The sequence below is a fragment of the Mauremys reevesii genome, linkage group 3 (genome assembly GCF_016161935.1).
Source record: "Mauremys reevesii isolate NIE-2019 linkage group 3, ASM1616193v1, whole genome shotgun sequence".
Lineage (NCBI taxonomy): Eukaryota > Metazoa > Chordata > Testudines > Geoemydidae > Mauremys > Mauremys reevesii.
This window is the reverse complement of record NC_052625.1, coordinates 52584074-52607457: the sequence shown is the minus strand read 5'-3', so window position 1 is coordinate 52607457 and position 23384 is coordinate 52584074. Positions and strand designations below refer to the sequence as shown.

Here is a 23384-nt window from a genome sequence, read left to right as displayed (position 1 = left end):
GTTAATGAGCCAATGTGTACACTAGTGCCTACAAATTAAACATGTTTTCATGTGAAACAGATCCAAACTATCACCCTTGAAGTCCCTATTAACTGCAATTGTATGGAATGTCAGGTGCAGTACAGTTTGAAACCTTGTTTGTTTCAATATACAAGTAGAGCTTTGTATTTAACTAATTGTAGATGAATGTTTGTAGAAAGTCCATTCTCTCTACATTTTTTTCATCCTTCATGATGTAGCGATCCCTGAAAGACTTTCCCAAAAGTGAAACATAGGATGCTGCTTGTATAGCTATGCACAGTGGTGATCTACAATTCTGCTGTATCAGTCAGAGCTTGTTTAGCTAAAAGGTCATTTCTTGTTATGGTATTTGAATAACCTTCCTACAGTTACAAGCAGCCATTTATTTGCCTTGTATGTGGAAAGTAAAGATGTAGTTTCTGAAATTGGCCCTGCACTAGATTTTTTGCTATCCCTCTCCCCTAAAGCGGAACTATTCAAAGCTTTGTATGGCAGAGGATTCAACTTTGCTCCCTGGAATGGATCTAGCTTCCCACTACAGTAGAACCTCAGAATTATGAACACTTCAGGAATGGAGGTTGTTTGTAACTCTGAACATTGACTTAATACAACTTTGAAACTTTACAGAAGAAAAATGCTGCTTTATTTTTTAGTAGTTTAAGACAATACAGTGCTTTTGGCTCTAGTGCTGCCTGATTGTTTACTTCTAGTTCCAAATGAGGTGTGGGGTTGACTGGTCAGTTTGTAACTCTGAGGTTCTACTAGTCATACCTTTTAAAACAGAGGTATGAGGATTTCACTTGAGCTATTCCCTGTCTTCCCTTGTAGCTGTTTAACCACCTCACCCAAAGCCTAGTAGAGGCTACTGATGCTCGCAAACTAGCACCACTTCAGCCTACAGGAAACTTACTTTTTCCCTCCTAAACCATTTGCCAGGGGGAGATCCTGTAAACTTAAAATATAAATCTACCTGCCCTGAAGTTTGATTTTGAATAGTTCCATTTGTTTAAACGATTTGCTAAACTCCACGATTACACAGGCTAGATGTAAGTACTGTTAACTTCACAAGTGGCTTACATTAACCCAAATCACAATGACTAAGTGTCTTTATAGAGAACCAACTGGCTCAAGTTGCTTCCATGACAGATTCACTTGCATGCTCAAACAAGATCTAGCAAATTTATTTTGCTCTTTATTAGTAGAATTTTCCTTCAAGTACAGGGTAGCTTGTCTTTGATCTTTTTGACCAGACATCTTAAAAAGGTAAATATTTTTACAGTCCCTGTACACCCTTGGTCTACGATAACTGCAGGTTAATGTGAGGGAGAAGACAAGGTGGGTAGCATTTTACTTACAAAAATATTTCCACAGGAAATGTTTTGATTACATTTTTCATGAAATTTTAAGTCATTCAACAACTGGTTACATAGGCTACATTAATTAAAACCAACCACACAGGTACTTTTGTATTGCACATTTAAAGAGCTGCAGGTGGCCCACAGCTGTAAGAAGCAGGCTTCAAGTCCATCATAGCATATGATTTTTGCATCCCCAGAGGGTGTGTGTTCTTTAAAGTGATCTCAAATGCACATAGCTAGGGAAATATAATTCTGCAAAAATTAATATTCTGAAACCAAATCTAAGAATAAAATTAAAAGATGGTTGTCTTTTGAAGCCATTTAAAGTCCTAACTGCATGAAATGTGCTAGAGTCCAGTCCACAGAGCTGCCATCCAACAGTTGAAGTTACGGTTTTTGTTCTGGAGGATGTGTGTAGTCCCTGGGGCCTGCTGGTGATGGTGGACAAGGAGGGGCTGGTGGGTAGTCTCTAGATCCTGGTGGAGGCAAGTCTCTACTTGGAGGAGGGGGATAGTCCCTTAAACCTTGTAGGGGTAGCCGTGGGCCAGGAGGGCCTCCAGGTCGAAAAGGAGGAGGGAAACGTACATATCCTCTTGGATCAGGAGGCGGTAATGGGCCAGGAGGCAGGGGTCTCATTCCTAATGGTGGGCCAGGTAAATAGTCTCTTGCAGCTGGAGGTGGTGGACCACGAACTGAAAGGAAAGAGGGAAAAGACTGAGTGATGCTGGAAGCAGCACCTACATTGAAGTAGTGACTACACCCATTTAAGGAAAATGATACAGAAGTTTCCTAATGTCCGCCTGTTCGCATTTTAGCTAAAGAAAGATATGCACCCATCAGAAAGAGGTGCCCATAGAAACTGCAACCACAAACATTCAAGGCCACAAATGCCTGCTGGGGAGATTTTTGGGAGTTAGGAGTTTTTTTTCCACACTATTACTACTGTATAATAAACAAATGATGCTCAGCAAAGTGATACAGGAACTCACAAGATATGTCTACAGAGCAATTAAACACCTAGGACAGGATTGGGCTGCAAAATTCAAGTGCAGACAGTGAGGGCTGGGCTCTGGGATCCTCCTCCATTGCATTTAATTGCAGTGTAGACATGCCTACAAGGTGTTTAAAGGAGACACTCTCATTGCTTCAATAGGATATGGAGGAGCTACTGGAAGTACAAAGTTAAGTTAAACTCAAGCATAAGGTAATCATACCTAAGGGTAGAGGAAGGGGCCGAGACCCATAGTGCCCACGCAGTGGAGGTGGCAGTGCTCCAAATCGAACTGGAGGTGGCGGAGGTCCGGTCACTGGAGAGGTCATTATGGGTGTCCCAGGAAAAGATGGGAGACCTTTAGGACCTAGGTTCACCTGTTCAAGATGTTGGTTTGAAACTTTATTAAAAAGAATATGATTTGTGACACTAGGCAAATATACTGATGCTGAAACACCAGAACTAACCCAAGTGGCAAGAGGTAAAAACACACAAGTAAGGGCAAACAGCCAAAGAGCAGCAAGTTGTCAAACCTCGCCCAGCCCTCTGAAGAGCATGGTGTGCGCTGCCTTTTGAAGAATCCGGTTTAGGCCACTCAAACGCATACAAATTAAACATACCTTTGGGATGACTGCTCCTATGGTACAGCACAGTTCTGACTAACCCCAGCTGCTTACCCCCTTTAAAATGACAGTAGGCCCAAACATTGCTGGATGTTAAATGCTAAGAAACTACTCCTTTCTTCCTGTAGTACAGGCTGAGAAAATCTCAATCCTGATGTACTACACATTTCAGTGAATTACTCTTACAAGTTCTCCTCAAAGATAAACGTTTGCATGCAGTCCTTGACAAAAGCAATAGGGTTTTCATCATATTGCAATAAAAATCAGACACAGTTACACTAACTGAGCCATCAACAGGAGTAAAGAAACCTTTAAAAACAGAGCACCCATGGTTAGTTTTGCAGAGCATTTAGCTATTCAGCAATTTAAAACACCATGCCCTTGATTCCTCACCATCAAAGCAAAGAGTGCACCAGCACCATATCCAGCTGCCAAATACTCACTGCTACTGCTTCAGAAGATGAAGGTGGAACAGTAGATACACAGGGGGCTTCAGAGTCTTTGGGAGGGTTTTGCTTTTGTTTTTGGAAGTAAATGACAGACAGGGGATACAGACAAGATAGAACATGATACACAATTAAGAAGAGAAGTGGCAGGTACAGTGGGTCACAAGAAATGCTGCCTGAAGTGTTCTTGTGGCAGAAGAAAAGTTTTCGTCTTACCACTCCATCCATGGATGTGGAAGGTGAGGAGGTTCTTGGCCCACTATTGACCAGGGCTGCTATAGCAGGGCCGAGATCTGTAAGAAAAGCAGAAGTTTCATATGACTTTACTCTGCTTTGGAAGAGGAATCCAGGCCTTCAGTTACATGTTTCCGGTCAATAGCTAACCGAAGGGGTTGGAGGTTGCAGCTCACGTTACTCACCTGGAACAGATGATCTTCCAGACAGCTCAGGTGGCCTCCTTGGAGCTGAAGGGCCATCCACTACCATACATTAAAAGAAATATAAAATACAGAGCTCAGACACTGACTTGTTAATTCAGCTAGCTACTTCTATAACAAATCCATATCTCCTGTACACTGGCCCTTACAGATCACGAATTGCATACAGGTTCAGTGACATCACTTGGGGTAGAGAGAAAACTAAAGTTTGAGAGCAGTTTCCTTTTGAACCCTTTGATAGAGACAGAATTTCCCAGCACTATCCCCCTATGAGCCAGCAGTGGAAGTGCAGGAAACCCTTCCTTAGGCAAGGGGTTGACACTTCAGCACCTCCAGAAATAAAACAGCATAGGTTTCCAAGAATTTTCACAAGGTGTAGCATTTTGGATTACCTGCGTAAGAAATGGATTTTTTTTTTTAAAAAACAAGTGAACCCTTACAGTGAAGGTAAGCTCATTACTTAATCTAATGCGGACAGATGCCGTCTCTCCAGCCACTCTTCTGCATGTGAAAAACTCAGAGGTGTAAATGTGAAAATGTACAAGCATAACTGATGGAATCCCTAGCTGAAACCATGCTGATTAAAAACAAAAATGCCAAATGCTGCCACCAGGCCCCGCCTTTGATCTCAGTAGCACTGAGACTTTCAGACTGCAGATTCTTTTCAACAAAATTTGCATTTGGACTAACCCATACGTTAAACGACAAGCTTCAAAGCTAAAATGAAAATTAACATGAACCCGTAAACTTGTGCTGAATGAATTCTCTGGCCCTTTCTGGTTTGCCAGGGACATCCCAGAATGCATTGTTCTGCAACAACACAGATACAATTAACTATCCGGAGAATTTCACAAGACGGAAATAATAATTTCAAGAACGAGAATCACACAATCCCTTTTCGTGCTGACTGCCCCTCTCAGTGTGATTAAAGTGAGGGCATTCAATGTATATGCCAGCTTTACTCAAGTTCTCTCTTGCAGTTCACTGTCTAGGGACAATTAAGCACTAGTAAAAGGCAATATTTAGCATTTGAGTATTTCTCCAAGAGCTCCACCAACAATAATACATTCTCAACATCTCTCTCAAATAAGGCTAGACAGGCACAGAAGTCAATTGACTTGTTCAAGGCCACAAGTGGGAACACAGATTAGACCTCGGAATTCTTGTGTTCATGGCTTCCTCCCATAAATGTCTATGGCTGCAGGAGAGGTTTCACTCCTTACCAAATTCACTTCTTGAACCTTCCCTTCGTGTGGCAGAGAGGGGCTGACCAGGAGCTTCCATCATCAGTGGCGGGGAAGGACCTCCTCCACTCACAGGTGATGGCCCAAAAGAGCCATCATGGCTCAGTGGACCTGTGTAAAAGGTGCAGCAATACTTCATTCATCCAGCACAGTTATTTCACTCTATCAATATTTAGAGCAAATACACCCAGGACTTCACAATCTTTATAAGGAGGGAAGAGCAGTATTTACCTCTCCGTGCTGGCACTTGACGGTCAGGTCTGCCTGCAGTCGGTTTTACAATTAATGGTCTTTGAAGCATTGCAAGTTTTTGGTTCACTTCTATTAATCTAAAAAAAAAAAAAAAAAAAAAGTTCAAAAATAATTACTTTGAGTATGCTTGGTCTGTTATTCAGGCCACCTGCATTGTAAAAGCTTACTAATGTCTTTCAGCATGAAGATATATTTAATAGTCAAGTGAATTTTTAAAAGGTGCATCACTGATTCAAATAAATGGTATGGCTGACCTGCCTGTTTAATCTAGGAAGTGTAAGCTACTTGGGACAGGACTGCGACTTCCTTTCATTTGTGCCCAAATAGTGCTATGCACACTAGACTGAGCTCCACGAATAGCTTGTCACATGCTTACTTTTGCCTCAGGTTGGCAGCTTCTCTCTTTTCTTCAGCCAGAGCTCTCTCCGCAGAGCGGGCAATGAGCTGTTCAGGGAAAGAGCAAAACAGGTACTGTAGAAACTGAATGCACTTGGGACCAAAAAAATAAGCCACCAAAGTTTCAAACTGCTCCACTCAGGAAGCTAAATGCAAATTAAATAAATCTAACATTGCAGACTCTTTAGGAATTGTATAACAAGGGTCAGAAAAAGGAACACACTCTTACCCAATTGTCATGGGCCTTCTTCTCATGACCAGCAATCTTAGATTTAAGAAAAAGGAAACAAGTGGTTTTAGCTTGGTTTATCCAATATTTACTCTATCAAAATAATAATAAAAAGATGTAATACAATATTAAAAAGCCAACTATGACCAATGAGCAGGAATATCTTTTACCTGGTTTTTATAAGATCTCTCTGTTTTTTTCAGTTCTTCCTCCATTTCCAGAATTCTTTGCCTGTAAAACATGAAAGGTTAAAAAAAAAAATTCTCCCCAATATCCAAAGTTAGAACACTGTGAACCTCCAAGTAACTGAAATTACTTGTGAACTTTCACTTCCTCGACAGCCAACACTGCTTTTTCATCTGCAGCAGACAATTTCTGCTCCTTCTCTTGACGCTCGTACTCCTCCTGGGTCAGCTTCCTGGACGGGAGAGAGAGAAAGTTACTTCGCTATACCACACACCTAAGATCTTACAGTGAAAACTAGAAACCCGGCTGGCTGTATCTCATGCCTTCTACCTACAAGAAGAAAGGAAACACTAGAGCAGTGGTGGGCAACCTGCAGCCCATCAGGGTAATCTGCTGGTGGGCCGCGAGACAGTTTGTTTACATTTGCACAGCTGTCCGCAGCTCCCATTGGCCAGGAATGGCAAACCACAGCCACTGCGAGCTGCGGGTGGCTGTGCAAATGTAAACAAACTGCCTGGCGGCCCACCAGCAGATGACCCTGACAGTTGCCCACCACTGCACTAGAGAAACGTGTACAAAAGAGGAGAAAAATGTTCTAGACCCAGAATATTCACAGCCTTCTGAGCCAGACAAGCAAACCAAATCTATATCCTGAGAACCCAAAATCTCAGGTGCAGAGCTGATCAGGAGTGAGAGCCTCAGAGGTCTGTTCTACTAGTAGGCAGCTCAGCTCTACAACTCCCAATTTCTCTGTTTGTGGGAGAGTTTTCCCTATCTAGAGCTGTGCAGATGACAGGTGTTAATTCAACTCTATAGACAGACACTAATAAGGAGATGGACAGATTCTACACTTGACATCCAAATGGCTCAAGAAGTACAATAGTGTGTGTAAGTACAAGTAGACAAGGATTTTGGGGGTCTGGGAACAGAGCAGATAGAAAACATCCTCTCTACGCAACAGTTATTTAAGGGAACTGAAGCCTCTGGTAAACAGTCTCTCTGCCAATTACTATTATGTGACCAGTTACCAGTGCCCCTTGTTCACCTGGTGTTTAGTTCCCACCCGCCTTCTTTCTGACTCCTTTGCAATCAGTCTGAAGTATCCAAGTTACAGGCAACTCTAAAAGTAACTCTCTCAAAAAAGTATTAGCATTTAAACTGGTAGTAACTCTAAACCTAATTACTACTAGCAGCTGCTTTCAGGTGAGTGATTTCCTTATTAGTAAGGCTCAGATGTTATCACAGAGGTCATGGAAATCACAGATTCAGTGACTTCCAGAGACCTCTGACATTTTTGCTTCAGCCCCGGGGCAGCGGGACTGGAGCTGTCAGCCAGCAGGGCCCCCCACCCCCCTTGCAACTCCCAGCTGTTGCAGGCAGTGGGCCCCTCCTGCATTCCCCAGGGGGGATGCCGCCCCCAGCCGCAGCAGCAGGAGGCCCCCACAGCTCCCAGCCAGCGTGAGCAACTTCCTGCAGCTCCTAGCCATCACAGGCAGATCCCACAGCTCCAAGCTGCTGCTGGTGGGGGGGGGGAACGGGGGACGGGACCTTGTGCTCTGAGCCACCAGAGATCGGGGGAACCTTTCAGCCCCCAGCAGCAGTGGGTGCTGGACCCTCCTCTCCTCATTTTGTCATAGTTATTTTTAATAAGGGACAGGTCACAGGCTTCCATGAATTTTTGGTTATTGCCTGTGACCTGTCGTGACTTTTACTAAAAATAACCATGATAAAATCTTTGCCTTACTTATTAGCTATATTTGGAAAGACTTCCCAGAGGATGAGCGTTGTCCACTGGAAGTGTTTCATTCAAGTCAGTTTTACAAAGAGTATTAGATGGATGAGAGGATTATCCTGATTTAACAATAAATTCATTTTAAAAAAAATCAGTTTTGGAAAGGATCTGAATCCTCATGCTTCAGGGCATAAGCCAACCTTGAACCACTGGGGGCTAGAAGGAAACTTTCCCTGGGGGCAAGTTGTCCCATAACTGCCTCCTGCAGGGTTTCCTACACTCTCCTCTGAAAGAATTGATGTTGGCCACTGTCAGTTACAGGACTCTGGACCAGGGTCCATCTACTCCAATCAGGTAAGGCAATTTCTTTGGTACTATGTCCTGTTTGTGATGGCCTTATAGTACCTTAAGCTTCCATCCCTTACTGATTTTCTTCCACATAAACAGCAGAGTTTTAAACATTTGTCTCTTCCAGAACTGTGTTATTAGTCACATTTGCCCTTTAGCTGAAAGTGTGACTCAGAGTCCAGGTCATGTCCCCCTACCAAAGAAGCAGGTTTGTACTTTTAACAACATTTCTGCAACTTTAAAAAAATCCAAACGTTAACAAATGGGAAACGAATAGTTAAGGGATCTAACTAACTTCCCAGTGCTGCTTAGGGGCATATCTACACTGTAGCACTTCAGCGAAGAGGCTACTACACTGACAGGAGAGCTTCTCCTTTTGGAGTAGTTAATCCATCTCCGCAAGAAGCGGAAGCTATGTCACTGGGAGAAGTCCTCCCATTGACAAAGCGCTGTCTACACCGGGGGGCTAGGTTGGAATAACTGCGTTGCTCAGGAGTGTGGATTTTTCACATCCCTCGGTGACATAGTTATACCGATGTTAAACCACATAGTTTATAGTGTAGACCTGGCGTAATCCTTCACCACTCACTCTACCAGACATTGCCTACCCATCTTAACTTTCCTCCTAGAACCGCAAAAATAGATGCAAGAGGCAAAATGCAATGCTGAAAAGTTATTGGAAAAACTGATCACCTGTTCCTAAAAAGGAACTTCTCAGTAAGAACACCATCACAAATAAGGAGTTTGTAAGACAAACTGTTCAGAGAGAAGATAAATCAAAAGTTTTCAGCAAAACTTCCCCCCAAAGGCTTCTACTCTAGGAGCAGATGTGTGAAAAAGTCAAGTTTCTGGGGAAGCTGTGGTCATATACTGGGCTTATGACCAGAAGCTAGCTTCAACCTTATCTAAGCAGTGTCTATCACCACTCCATTAGAGTTTTGTATATAAAAATTTAACCAAGCAACCCAAAGTGAGGATAGAACAGAGAAGAAACAGTTAGATGGTGCATCTTATATAGGCAGATGGGAAAGAGTAACTACTCCACCTTTAGGAAAGGAAACAAAGCTTACTTTTGAAGTGCCATCTCCTTCTGCTGATAGAGCTCATTGAGAATTTCCACCTTCTGTTGCAGAGTTTTACATTCATTTTCAAATCGAGCTTTGGCTGTCTGTAGAGAACAGGAATCATGTTCCAGCTTTTTTATTTGCTCTGCAGGAGACAAAGAGGCACATAAGGCAGTGACAGGAACTGCTATCAAGCAAATTTATAAACCACACAGAGTATTTCACAGTAAGTGGGTCTTTTGCAGAACTCACCTTCTAGCTCATGCCTTGCTGCTATTTCATCACTCAATTTGGACTGCAAAAGATCTCTATCTTCTTCAACTATAGATAATGTTGTTTTTACCTGTAAAGAGGGAAACAAGAGTATTTTATAAACTTAGATAGAATTAAAAGTTATGTGGGAACTATTTGTTAAACAACATAATATGGTATACCCTTGAGACATCCATCATCTGCTTAATCTGATTCTTCATCTTCTCACTCCGGTTATCTAGAAGAGAAAAGTAGTTGTTTTTCTTGCTTTGTATTCTCTTCTCTAATATTGTTTAGAAAATACAGAGTTTTAAAAATATCATCTGACAAATATTTTAATACTGAAACAAAAACAGAATCAAGACTTTAAATCTCTCATATCACTGTTCCAGGACCATCATTTGGGACAAGTTTATTAGCCCTTAAAGACATTTTACTGATCCAAAGAGTGAGTTCTGATTACAATTCCACTCACCCCCAACACTCTTTAGTTCTAACATGAATTTGGTAGCTGTTCTTGTGGACAGTCTTATTCCTAGCACCTAAAATCATGGTATTCCAGCCTCCAAATTGCATAGGATGCCACGGTTAAGATTTCAATGGCACACTGGGATTTGGAAACCAGTGGAGCATCCAAATCCCCAATGCTGCTTTGAAACATCTCAGTCTAAATCTCTAAATTGAAGCTGCAAGATCTCAGCTGCTAAACAGTTGGAAGCGACCAGATTAAAATAACTCATTTCGATTAACATCTTGATTTTTTTAAAAAGGTCTACTATCTTGAAGCACTCACATTAGAAATGAATGCAGCATACTATTGCCAAGCTGAGATCTTCGTTTTCTGAAAGTTACTAATTGCTAGTCTTGCTACACTAGCCTTTAAACATGCTCCTCACTCAGGCAACTCCTCTTAAGGATTATAACAAATCCTATACTTTGACCAGTGACCATTTTAGTCCTGAAATTAGGAGACAGATTTAAGCCTCAAAGCAGAGCATAAAACAGATGCTCATAACTCATTATCTATTACCTAAACATATTCTGTACCTCTCCCTGATATGATGTGAGAGCACTACCTCATCACCTATATATGTTTAATTACTGCATGCACAAGCCAGCCATTATTTAAGATCTCTATACCTGGTAGTTCTCCATTGGCCAGATCGTCTCCTGCGTCCCATCCATTTCCTTCTCCATCCTTCTTGCCCTCAGAATCTGTATCAAGTTGCTTTAGCTGCATAATGCAGTTAGTCAAAACCTAATGAAGAAATCAAAGGAACAATAAATAGAAGCCACTCTACTTTTGCAGAGTAGTTCAGCCATTTAACATATGGAATATTTAAGATGGTTGCTCTTTAAGAAAGAACATACTTCGATTTCATTTTCCTTGTAGGCGAGTGCTTCTTCTATGTCCTTCTGAGACTTCTGATACAGTTTGATCTGTTCACTGAGCTCAGTGTGTCTCTCACTCCAGCCTTCTGCTTCTTGTAGCAGCTAAAAAAAGCAACAAGTCAACATGATTTTTGGCTTTAAGTATGTAGAGTGTATTGCCAACTTTGAAATGGTAACTGATCACCAGTGACTATGGAGAGTGTGTGCTTATATTAACTTGAGAGGACAGATCATCCTCAGACTACTTGAAAATCTAGGTGCTAGAAAATTTTCTGCAACTTGTATTGTTACATAGTTCTACAAATGTTAGTTTTCTTCACACATCGAATATTCAACACTAGAGTCAAAGTGCTCATTTGCTTCTAAATAGTAGAAATTAACCGAAGGTTACCAGCATCCCAGCCACACCCCTAACATAGTAATCAATCTAAAGAGGGGCAGAAGACAGACACACAACACAAGAGGTAGCTTTTGCTACAAAGATGGGTCACTTTACAAGATGGGTCATGTTTCAGGACCAAGGAAAAGACAGCTTCAGAATGGCCTCTTGCATTCCAATATCTAGCAAGAGTAGCAATTCTTCACAACGGCTTCACTCGGCCCTGTCCATAAGTGGTAACATTAGCGTCTGAAATTTTGCTTCTGATCAGACACCGGCCATCACATCAACATAGCAACAATTTCACAGAAGGGTTAGCAGCTGGCTCACTGGAACTGGTGAAGCTTTCACAACATACAAATGGGAATCAACCTGCCTGCAAAGCTTTGTAAGACATCTGTCAATCAGGGCTAACTCTGAAATAGTGGACTTGAGTTTTATCATACCTCTGACTCATATCAGGATGATCCAATCAACATAAGATAGCATATTCTTTCCTATCATCCTAATATTAGTAAGACCACAAAGTGTGGAAAGGCTTGGTGTATCAGTGTATAAATACTTGAAAAGCAACAGTTTAAGATCTGCATGTGCTGTGGAAACCACCTTAAAAATCCTATAAGTTTATTTATTCTAGTATTTGACAACAAGAATTTATTGCAAGAGAAATAGTTGTGGGACAATTTTTTTTTTTTTAAAACAACAAAATACTCAGTTTTCCAACAGACCTAGTGCACAGTGTAAAATATTACAGAATTCAAGGAAGAAACACAGGTAACATCAAAAGACTAGTGAGCCTGAAATGCTTACTTGCTCCTTTCTCTTTTTGAGTCTAGCATTCTCTTCCTGTACATGACGAAGCTCAGACTTCACTTTTTCTTCACTTAGTTTAGCTTCATTGAGGACTATTTGAACCTAAAAAATTTCAACATGTCATTTAAGAATTGTATGTTATGGATTATAGTATTTTAAAAAGTGTTAAAAGCAACCTGTCCCCCACTCCAAAAAATCTGGTAGGTTAAGATATGCTGTCATATTTGTGACGGTCTGGGGGTGCAATCGAGACTGGTGAGGGGTCATGTCTCTGCTTGCCCTGCAACCCTGGGTGCCTCACAATGCTTTGCTGTTGTAGTTCCCAACCTGGGATGCTTACAACCAAACTACAAGCATTCAGTTTGAAGTGTCTGTGTGGTAGACAGCCCTGGTTCAGCAGCTCTGACCCCAGGAGCCTGTCTAGGGTCCCACTCTGGCTTCCACCCACTTTTTTTTTTTTTTTTTTAAATAACAAGCAAGGTGACACCAACACACTCAATATCCTGAATTTTCCCAAAACCATTTGCTCTGTAATGTCCAGTCATTTCCTCGATAGTTCAGAGAAATAGAAGGATTGTTTGTTCCTCTAAAGACACAAAGCACACCACACTTAACTGGGATAAATACACCCTTCCATTTCAACACAGCACTGAGTTGGTTTATAGTAAGAATAAAACACATTTATTAGCATTAGAACATAGTTTAAGTGATGCCATGTAAAAGAATAAAGTTAGAAAGGGTTACAAGTAAAGCAAAAATGAACACATGCATCTAAAAGTCTAAAGCTTAATCTAGCAAGGTACAATCTTTGCCTACGCAAGTTTCTCACCTATATTCAGTTCCCAGAGATGTCAAACACCCGCCCATTTGAAGGATTAAAGGACTCCTTTTTCTCAGCTTGCAAGAGCTGTGTTCCCTTATGTCTGTCTAGTGATAGATGCCAAAGATGGCCTCTCTCCTTACTTATATCTTCCAAAGTTCAATTACTTTGTTTGAGGAGGAATAGTAACCTCATGCAGTTCTTCCCTTCCTGTGGGCTTCCCATCCCCCTGCATGTAAATGGGGTATCTACTGTTTTGTTTCCACTATGCTTAATTTACACAGAAGACAGGTAAATAGCTGCCTTCTCTCTGGTCTAGTAGGGAACCTGTTTCTCCCTGTTTTGCCACAGTCTTTAAAACATCAAGTCTCCATATTTCCTCATATATAGTGTTAAAATATATATATTTCACAATTCTATCACCCACCAGTGTGTCATTAGCATCTAGAAAAGACCTCACTCGATGCACTTTGTATACAATATTACTGTATTATAAATCAGTTGATTTAATTGTTTATCACTTGCGGTTCAACCCCCACCTTTGTACCCCAGAAAAAACTTTGAAATGAATTCTTCTGAGGGTTACTCTTCAAAGTAAAGTTTATTCAAGCTGTGAAAAAGGTGACATGGAGTCTGGTGATAAAGGAAGCTCCATACTCTTTCTTCCCTACTTGTTAGCTTAATATGTAAAAATGGACCTTCACTGTCTTTACCTGAAGACTGGGCTGGTCAGAAAATCAAACACACATTTCTTTGTCTGATGTTGACTTGTTTACTATCTTTCTCTGACTGGCCTGGTTTAAACACACTTTAATCAGAATTCCAGTATATATCCTTAACTCTTAATAACCACTGTGTACATATATCACACCAGAACATTAACCATCAATGAGTTACCAGATTTAAAAATATTTCAGAAAGCATATTTTGTACAAAGATTATTAAAACAATGTGTAAGGTGCAGTGTTCCCTCTAATCTTTCCCACCCATGTGGGGAATGAATTTTGATATGTGCACCAATATGGAGGTGATGTGTGACACATCTCCATATTAGTGCACGTAACAAAATTATTGTGGCGGGAGTGGGGCGGGGCAGAGGGGTTCAGATTGTGGGGGGGCTCAGGGCTGGGGCAGAGGGTTGGGGTGCGGGGGGTGAAGGCTCCAGGATGAGGGGCTCATGGCTGAGGCAGAGGATTGGGGTGTTGGGGGGAGGGGTGACAGCTCCAGCTGGGGATGCAGGCTCTGGAGTGGGGGTGGGGATGAGGGGCTTAGGGTACAGTGGGGCTCCCCGGGGCTACGGTGGGGAAAGAGGATTCTCCCACAGCGCTCTCTCCCAGCAGCAGCACCTGGGCTGGGAGAGAGAGGCACCTCTCCCCCGGTTGCGGCAGGTCCAGGCTGAACTGGATCAGGGTGCCTGCCCCCGGCAGGTCTGGGGCCGCGGTCCCCCGGCTGCGGCAGGTCCAGGGCTTGGGGAAGGGCATCTTTCCCCACCACAACCCTGAGCACCTGCGTGATGCTTATTAGGCAGCTGCGCAGCTTAGAGGGAACTTAGGTAAGGTGTGAATACAGGAGTGCTTAAGGTCACAATCTTAATACATGAAGATAGCTGGTACAAAAACCAGCTTCTGTGAATGACTCTGAAGGAAGATCTAGAAAGTGCTTTACCTCCGAAAGCTCTACAGAATGCAGCATGATAACTTCTTGGAGTTTCTCCAAAGACTTCTTCATTTCAAATATCTGCATAAGATAGAATTAAAGGCGACTCCATTTTAGCTTCACAATTGAAATTTAATTTCAGTTACCATTAAAGAATATATTTTTGAGGTATCTGAACATACCTGAAACTCCAACTAAACTAGATTTTCAAAGCCAGCCATCAGACTAATTGGTGCACAACACGTTGTCACACCAGGGGCAGGGGAATTTTAAAAAAAGTATTAGTTTGGGACCAAGCTTTCTAGGCTAATAGTGTTTCAGGATCAGTTTCTCCAGCCTGAAGTAAAAGGTGCAGTTTGCTGCTGCCACCTAGCAACAACTTTTGACCAAATGAAAAAGTAACACTGGAACTCAATGGAATCTGAGTTTAGCCATCTTGGGGTATGTCTACATTGCAGCTGGGCGCATGCTTCCCAGGACACACAGAGACACACTTGCTCTGCTCAAGCTAGCATGCTAAAAATAGCGATGCAGATTTTGAGAAACAGGGCTAGCTGCTGAGTACATGCCCACCCTGCTCCTAGGGTCTGTACTCAGGTGGGTAGCTCATGCAGCCACATCCAGGCTGCTGCTTTGAATATTCTAGTTCAGGGGTTCTCAAATGTCATTGCACTGCAACCCCCTTCTGACAATAAAAATTACTACATGACCCCAGAGGGGGGGGACTGATGCCTGAGCCCAACTGCCCCGGGGACGGCTGGAAAGCTGGGTGGATGACAAAGTCAAGCCTGAGACCCTGGGTGGTGGGGCTCGGGCTTTGGCCCCAGCAAGTCTAATGCCAGCCCTGGCAACCCTATTAAAATGGAGTTGCAACCCACTTTGGGTTCCCAACCCACAGTTCGAGAACCACTGTGCTTGACCAGAGCTAGGGCATGGAGACATATCCTTTGTGCCAGGAGGATCAACATGAAAAGACTTGGATAAGGGCAAGGGAGACCTTAGAAAATTTCATCCTCGTAACAAAACTGAAGTTCCTAGGGAGGTGGTGAAATTTCAGATCAGTTAGGATAACTATTGGAACATAGTCTGAAACCATTATTGCCAGGAAATCCCAGAACGCAGTCTCTCTCCTTGAATTTCAGTGTTTCTGCTTTTGGTTGAGACACGGAAGTGCAGAATCATGTGAATAAAAAAAAAAAAAAAGTCAGCCAAAACTCTACTTTGAATTTTGGGAGACGGTTTACCTCAGTTCTTTTTCTGAACTAGTTCACTCAGCCCTCCTCCCCTTGACAATTCAGGCACAGCGACCCCAAGCTAAACCCCTTTAGGGCACCACCGGCCATTACTGATATCTTACTTGGTCTTCTTTCTTCACATTCTGCTGTCTCTCTGTTTCTAGCATTGTGTGCAGGTTTCTCAATCTGTCATCTAGGAGATGGTTTGTTTCTTCAAGCCCCTTGATAACATCCTGTAATAGAAACAATTCCCAACCAACTAAAGAACGGCATTTGTATATTTTCATGCACATCATAGAAAGCATGAGGTGCTCCTTACCTTAAGTCCTGCAGCTTCATCTGTGAGACTAGTGTTCTGTTTCTGGGCCACCTTCACAGATTCCTTGGCTTCCTTAATCTAGGTGCACCAAAAGAATAAAATTATAACACAGAAGGTACAAACAACAAATAGTAATACAAGTTTTCTGCATGTTATTTACAAACTGTGTCCCAAATGCCAAACAGAGAAACATGACAGAAGACAATATGCCATGTAGGTTACAGAAATAATGCTAAGACATTAGCTGTTTATTCACTGTACAGTAAACCAATAACAGAAAATTAAAAGGCATGAAGTAGGCAAATAGTGCAATACCTTTTGGTCATATTCTGACATCTTCTCTAAGATTTCTGTTTTTTCTTGTAGGAGATTTTTAATCTTTTCAGCAAGTTGCTTTTCAGTCACTAAGGGAAAAAGAATAAATCTAATAAGTGTTCTCCACGTCCTGAGAGAAAACTCAAAGCAGCTATCACCACTTTGTAGACTGTTTTCAAGTGAGGACTATATCACAAAGCAGGGCCTTGTGCATGCCACCTTTCCATGGCACTCACGTCTTCCTGCACAACTTTGCTATAGAACGTAAGCTTTCATTTACATAAAAGGGTTGGAAAGCAACTGGACACAGAGTTAATAATTCCCCTGCCATGGGGAAACTTCAGTTGGTGCAGAGCTGTGTACCTGGCTCCTGCACATCCTTCTTCACAGAGCACAGGAAGCCTGGTCAGAGCAGGACACATTCTGCTTATGCCCAGACAGCACGTTTCCTTGGGAACCACTGCAACCTCAGACAGCTCTAGCTTATGTGGGGGTTGAGGTGGGGGCACAGATCTGCCCTGAGACTCAGGGAACTGCAAATGGCTCCCTGATAGCTGGCTCTCTCTACTGCACCAAAACTAAAATCTGTGCAGCAGAGAATCTAGGCCAAGGTTTCTACTGTCGGAGAAAAACTCAGTTCTCGCTTTTTGTTTGGGTGCAGCAAAATCAAATACTTTATTATTTCTCCAGTAATTACAATGGAGGGAGAGAGTGCCATAGGACACAGGGTCGCCCCAGTCCTGGACAGGTCTCTCAACTGGTAAACAATTACAGCAAGCCTTTATAACTTTGTTACAGACAATTTCTAGCAATAATACAGATGGTAAAAAGAAACAATTGCATTTGTTTATACATAAGCCTTTCTGCTATCTTATTTGTCTCACTACTAGAAAAAGCAAGCCTGCATATTTGGTTATCAATGCAAGGTCGTAATAACTTTTTACACAGTTCGTTCGTCTGTCCCACACTATCTTTGCTTCTACAAGTCTCACGTCATTAGGGTTACAGCTAGGCTAACTCTTGCTAACTGACTGACATGCATTAAAATCCCCTTCAAATCCTTATTAATTCTTTCCCTGCTTCCACACTACCTCTCATGGCTGTGAAGGAAATATTGAGAACATGAGCAGATCCTAAACTGGTGAGCGGTGCTGATGAGCTTTATGAAGCGGCGTTTAGTCCTCATAGGGAGTATTTCTCTGATGAAGCAACAGCCTGGAGAGGTGTGAACTTGCTCCTCCATCTAAATTGCTTGCTAAAATTATCATCTTTAGGTTTCAGTGTCAATATTATTTTGATGTTAATCTTTTGCACAGAAACATCCAGCTAATATGCTTATCCAAGTCCCAAATTGCCTCCCACATCTCCCTAGGTGTCATAAGCACCAATTCTCCCGTTTCCAGTTTTCAAAACCTCCAGCTTTCTCTGTGACAATTTCTGCAAGGACGTTATGCATCCTACCCCTCCATGGCATGGGGCACCAGTTATTGCTCCAGTAACCCATAAACTGCAGTGCAACTGCTGCCCCTCTCCTCCCCACTACACATGGGGTTTTGGCACCCAACCTCCGCCCTACTGAAGGTGGCATTTGAAGTGTTGCTTGTGGCTGCCACCTTTATCCTCAACTTGGAGGTGTGGGCTGTAGCGATGAGAAGCCCTAGTATCCAATGTTTCATGTTAATCCAGGCATGCACCTTAATATTAAAAAATAAGCACTGCCACAACACAGTACACATGGCTCATGCTGGCTTCCCCTAGCATACACAATAATTTTAACTATGTGTTCTCTTGAAAAGGAAAAGTCGACTAATACTTAGCCCTCATAACACGTGTTCAAAGTGTTTAAATGACAGTAAGAACACTGAAAAGCAAAAAGCATCTTACCTTGATACATTCTACTCTTTACCTACAGGACAAAACAAGAACAAAAGGAATTGGTCACAAAAAGAGTTATTCAAAGGCTTCTATGAATCCCTCTCCAAAGGGGGGAAACAACTGTGAGATGGAGATAGTTAGCCTTAAGTGTATGTGCCCTGAATTAGCATATTGAAAGATCTACATATATCTCTCTGTCAATTAAAATGTCAACTAACATTGAATAAACAAGCTTAGCTAATAAAAGCTTCTAGGCTAATGTCCTATTTCAGAGCCTGGGTAAAGGACTGTTTATTCAACTATTAGGAAGGCACAAATAACCCAAATTAGAATAAATTAATAAAAAATTAACTGTACAGCAAATGATCATCCCTAATTTGCAGCTGTTAAAGGGGGGGCACACAAACCTAGCTGCAATAAACTAGTTAAAATGAACTACATTTGTACAGAAATTACTATTTTCCAAGCAAATACTACTAACAAAAACAACGAAAAAACTCTCCTTCTTATGCCCTTATAAATTAACAAGACTTTGCATGAGATCCAGAATCAGTGTATTAAGCAACAAAGCTAGAGTGATGAAAAATCAATGCTGTCCCAAAACATGTTTGTTTTCCATATTATTCTACTTTACACAGTAAGAGGCGTTGCCAAATGCATAGAATTTTTAAGTGCTTATTCTCATTTAATTTAAAAGTTGCAAAATAAATTGTCACTTTAGCAATCTAATTTTAAATACTAATTCCCAAATGGATGACACTGGAAAAGTAAGTACATTTGAAGGCTGGTCAAGGATAAATACATTGCCCAGGGATTTGTTTGTGGAAAAGGGAAATGTGAAATATTCTGTGTGGAGTGGGCAAGAAGTGGGTTATGGAGGGGCTCTGCAGCTGCAATGAAGACTAGATCTCCTACCAGAGAGCTGGAAATGGTCAGCTGAGTGGTCAAATGCTTGTTATGTAGGTGGTTGGGGATTGGATCAGGCACTTAGGAGGCACAATTTGCATAGACAATTTTACTCTTCCTCAGCATTCTAAGGTTTCCATAACAACTCTGCAATCTTGGAACTATACATTAACTGTTACTGAAATTTTCACTGTGATAGTTTGATAGACTCACTCCACAAATTAAAGAATATTAGTTTCAGTTTTTAAAAAAACTGTTAAACATTAATTTAATGTTTATGATCTAGATGGGAAAGGAAAGAAAAATACTGCTTTGATACTTGTAGCATTACAAGTATTCAGCCATAAGGGCCCAACACCACAAAGTACTAAACATCAGTATGCTTGTAAACGTAAAGTGTACTCACTGAAAGGCAGGTTCTCCAGAACAGTATACCTAGAGTAGCAATTCCCACCAAGGCAGTGATAATGATGGGCTCCCATGGAAGTCCATGGAAGTCAGGCCCAGGCCGAATGTCCTCAGGCAGCGTGGCAACCAACTAAAACAACAGGGTTGACAACCATGAACAATTTTTTTTAAAAGACCTTTTAATAAAATACACAGAAAGAGCAAAAGAAGGAAAACTCAATCTTCTACTCATAAAACCAGAGGGGACTATCCAAAACCTTCTAGGGTAGTCATAACTGTCTCAAATTGCCTGAAAAGAGCTCAGTGCTAGAACAGGCCAAGGAAATGAAATTAGCCTAAAGAAGCATCTCTGGAGCCATGAAGAAGCTTGATGGTTGGGTTTGGCAACACAGATGCAAGCAATCCAATCACATTTCTACTTGAAAAAAATGTTTGAATATCTGAAGAACCGGGAAGTAATGGGCTTCTATACAATTTAACCATCAAACACTCCCTAGAAGCCACTGGCTTCTTTTTAAAAACAAGGCCAAGTGGATCACATTTGTAGTTATAGATAACTAATCAATTAGCTCTTCAGCACATGAAGTCATTCCTTTTTACATTTCCTGTCATTAGCACTATACTAAACCCTAAGAAAATATAATGAAGCTTGATAGTCTGAACATTTTCTCAGTCCCCTAGCTTCATCCTTGCCAAATGGTCTCTTCCCATCCCTGATATAAAAGTTAGGTTGGATAAGTCAATTTTATTTTAAACACATTTAGCCACTGAATCCTCTTTTTAGCCCACAACTAAAACATGCAATCTTCCATAACCTTTGAAAAATTAAATGTTAAAGGCCAAAGATCCAGCTCATCCAGAGATCTGTCTTGTTTCAACAGTCTTTTTGAATATACAAAGCACTTATGTGCAAAAAAATCATACCACCAACTCACAAGCCCAAACGAAAGACAACACACCCCAAAATAGTCCATCTAATGTTACAGCGACAAAAACCTCTACCGATTTTCCTACTTTGTTTCTCATACGTGCAAGCTTTAGGTAAAAGTGATTTGTGAAATTCTGGGAGAATGAGAGTGACCTAACAGAAAGCCGAGCTCCATGACAGCATTATAATGGGATATATGTAGCCAACGGTGATAACACAAACCACAGTAAAATGGAAAGAACAAGTAATCGCAAGAGAATTTGTTCCCTGGCTGGGAATTACTGAACACTGAGGAAACGAAGAGTCTCTTGCTTCCCCCAACACCCCAAGGCCTAGCTCTCAATAACCAGCCATCTTCTCCTTCCCGCTCCCCTCCCCCAGTGACAACTCGCCCACCCCCCGCGAGGACGGGCCAGCCCCGCTCCAGGCCTGGTTTCCGCGCTGGCCCACCGCCCGACGGGTCAGGGGAACAGGCCGGCGGGTGCTGCGGTGATCACGGCCCAAGCTCACAGCGCTCGTTACCCCGGCGGCCCCCGCCCCCGCGGGGGCGCCGCGCAAAGGGGGGGGGGGTCCGGGCCCCGGCTCGGGATCCCGGGGCGCGTGCAGGGGAACCCACGCGAGCCGCCCGGGAGGGGGAGGGGGAGGTGCCGGGAGGCCGGGGCCCCCCACCCCGGCTGCCCGCGCCCCGCGCCCACCTGCAGCAGCCGGCCCATGAGAGCGGCGTATCCGCGGGACAGGGGCCCCAGCAGGAGCGCGGCGGGGCTGGAGGGGGCCGCGGGCTCCATGGGGAGGGGGCCGCGGTCGGCGGCGCTGGGCGAACTTCGCCTCCTTCGCTCGCCTACAATAACACGTCACCTCACGGTGACCCCGGCGCCGGCCTCCGCGTCATCACTCGGCGCCGGCAGGGGAGGCGCGGGAACCCGGAAGTGGCTCCGACTCTCCTGCCTGAGCCACCGGGGGGGGGACACACCTCTTCCTCCTCCCCCTCCCCCGCCGGGCGGAGCTGGGTAGTGCGCGAGCCGCGATCCCTTGTGCTCCGCGCGCAGCCTGGCCTGGGGCTGCAATTCCCCAGCCGGCGCCCGGCCCGGTCAGAGGCCAGACGGCTCCGTGTCCTGAGCTGCCGGGCGCGTCTGCAATCGCAGTCCGCTCCCCCTGCCTAGCCTACGCAGGGGCGAGAGAGCCTCAGCCCGCGCTCTGACCGGGCTGACCTGTCCCGCCATCCCCGGCTACGCCCAGCGGGCACCGAGCAATAAGGGGGATGATTTGGTATCATTTTAATTACCCGGTACAACTTGCGTGTGGGCACATGCCAAGTTTAGCTTGTGCCTATAGATATAAAAATACAAGCTAAATAGATTTCAGAGTAGCAGCCGTGTTAGTCTGTATCCGCAAAAAAAACAGGAGTACTTGTGGCACCTTGTCTTTAAGCTAAATAGAGACAGTTTTCAAGCGATGTGAGCCCATACCCAAAAGTAGTTGGCATAACTAAACCCATTCAAGCTAAAGTGGTGCAACATCTCTCTTTATACCAGCCCTCAGAACTCTCACACCGAATTTAATTTCATGTATTCCTACAATACAATCATCTTTATAAACAATTTTCAATTTGGATTGGGTCATTTTAATGCCACGGGTATCTGCTTTTCTGAAGTCAGTCTATAGTCCCCTGCTCCCTAAACAGCTTTCTTTGCAAACAACTCAAATTTTATGCATTTTTTATACGTTTCACAAAATTGTTTTGGAGATACCTCAGGAAGCCAACTATGAATGCTCAATTTTTAAAAAAATCAACATAAAATTAAATAATTTTAAGAAGTACATGCCATACTGTACTTACAATATCTGTGAATGGTCGCATGTTTTCTTTAGCTAAAACAGCCACATCATTGAGAGTTATATGCGGTACAGCAGGATCTGCTTCTAAGTGAGGACTTTCAATCTTTGCAGTATCATCCGCAGTAGTAACTACACCTTAGTTAAAAGGAGGAAAATGTTAATTTCAGAAATATTTTAAGTAAACATACAGTATTGCCTACAGTACACCTTAGTATTTATTCCTAGGCCCTTTCTACAATATGGAAAGTTTTCTAAAATTAGTGTCCATGTGGTTGAGAGACCAAGGATTGGACCTCAGAAGTACCTGTCTCAGACTTCTGATCTAACAATGCTTCACCATGGAATTGTTGCTGTGGCAAGAGATGCATGTGTAAATTCTTTCTCCATCATTACCTGGAATTCCTACTAATAGCACTTGAAAGTGATGTTTGACCACTCCTGTTCTAAAATTAGGCTATCATGCATATATACTCACATTCAGCTTTATGACAGGTTTCAGAGTAGTAGCCGTGTTAGTCTGTATCCACAAAAAGAACAGGAGTACTTGTGGCACCTTAGAGACTAACAAATTTATTTCAGCATATGCTTTATTATTCAGCTTTATGTCAGCCAAAAACTCGGGCTGATTTTTTGGGAGTGGTTGTCTTATATCAAAGTCAGATTGGAAAGAGCGGATGATAGAAATTAACTCTGCAGAAGTTGAGTGGCAGAGGTACAGAATCCATAAACTCCCCATGCTCCCTAGTGGCTCATCTCTTGCCTGTCTAAGGCTATGTCTCCACTTCCACAGTAAGTTGACCTAAGCTACGCAGCTCCAGCTACATGAATAATGTAGTTGGAGTAGATGTATCTTAGGTCAACTTACTGCAGGGTCCACACTACGCTGGGTTGACAGGAGACAACTGTCGACTTATCTTATTCTT

At 42.7% G+C, this 23384-nt stretch overlaps 1 protein-coding gene across 4 annotated transcripts in view; it reads right to left on the bottom strand.

The window, feature by feature from the left end:
• Positions 1-548: 548 nt before the first annotated feature.
• Positions 549-23384, bottom strand: part of MIA3 (MIA SH3 domain ER export factor 3) — a 55376-nt gene continuing 32540 nt past the window's right edge. The window contains exons 6-29 of one of the 4 annotated variants that reach the window (XM_039528971.1): positions 22463-22596; positions 19696-19827; positions 18393-18414; positions 16509-16597; positions 16194-16271; positions 15997-16107; positions 14649-14720; positions 12161-12265; positions 10951-11073; positions 10720-10837; positions 9762-9817; positions 9580-9670; positions 9334-9472; positions 6314-6415; positions 6168-6228; positions 5998-6033; positions 5749-5816; positions 5352-5449; positions 5100-5231; positions 3859-3918; positions 3656-3732; positions 3437-3508; positions 2594-2747; positions 549-2071 (exon numbers count right to left, since the gene is read on the bottom strand). In XM_039528971.1, the coding sequence (XP_039384905.1) occupies positions 1767-2071; positions 2594-2747; positions 3437-3508; positions 3656-3732; positions 3859-3918; positions 5100-5231; positions 5352-5449; positions 5749-5816; positions 5998-6033; positions 6168-6228; positions 6314-6415; positions 9334-9472; positions 9580-9670; positions 9762-9817; positions 10720-10837; positions 10951-11073; positions 12161-12265; positions 14649-14720; positions 15997-16107; positions 16194-16271; positions 16509-16597; positions 18393-18414; positions 19696-19827; positions 22463-22596 (2435 nt within the window). In that variant the 3' untranslated portion in view covers positions 549-1766. The remainder of the gene's footprint in view (positions 2072-2593; positions 2748-3436; positions 3509-3655; positions 3733-3858; positions 3919-5099; positions 5232-5351; positions 5450-5748; positions 5817-5997; positions 6034-6167; positions 6229-6313; positions 6416-9333; positions 9473-9579; positions 9671-9761; positions 9818-10719; positions 10838-10950; positions 11074-12160; positions 12266-14648; positions 14721-15996; positions 16108-16193; positions 16272-16508; positions 16598-18392; positions 18415-19695; positions 19828-22462; positions 22597-23384) is intronic. The other 3 variants (XM_039528975.1, XM_039528974.1, XM_039528972.1) reach the window with 3 other exon arrangements.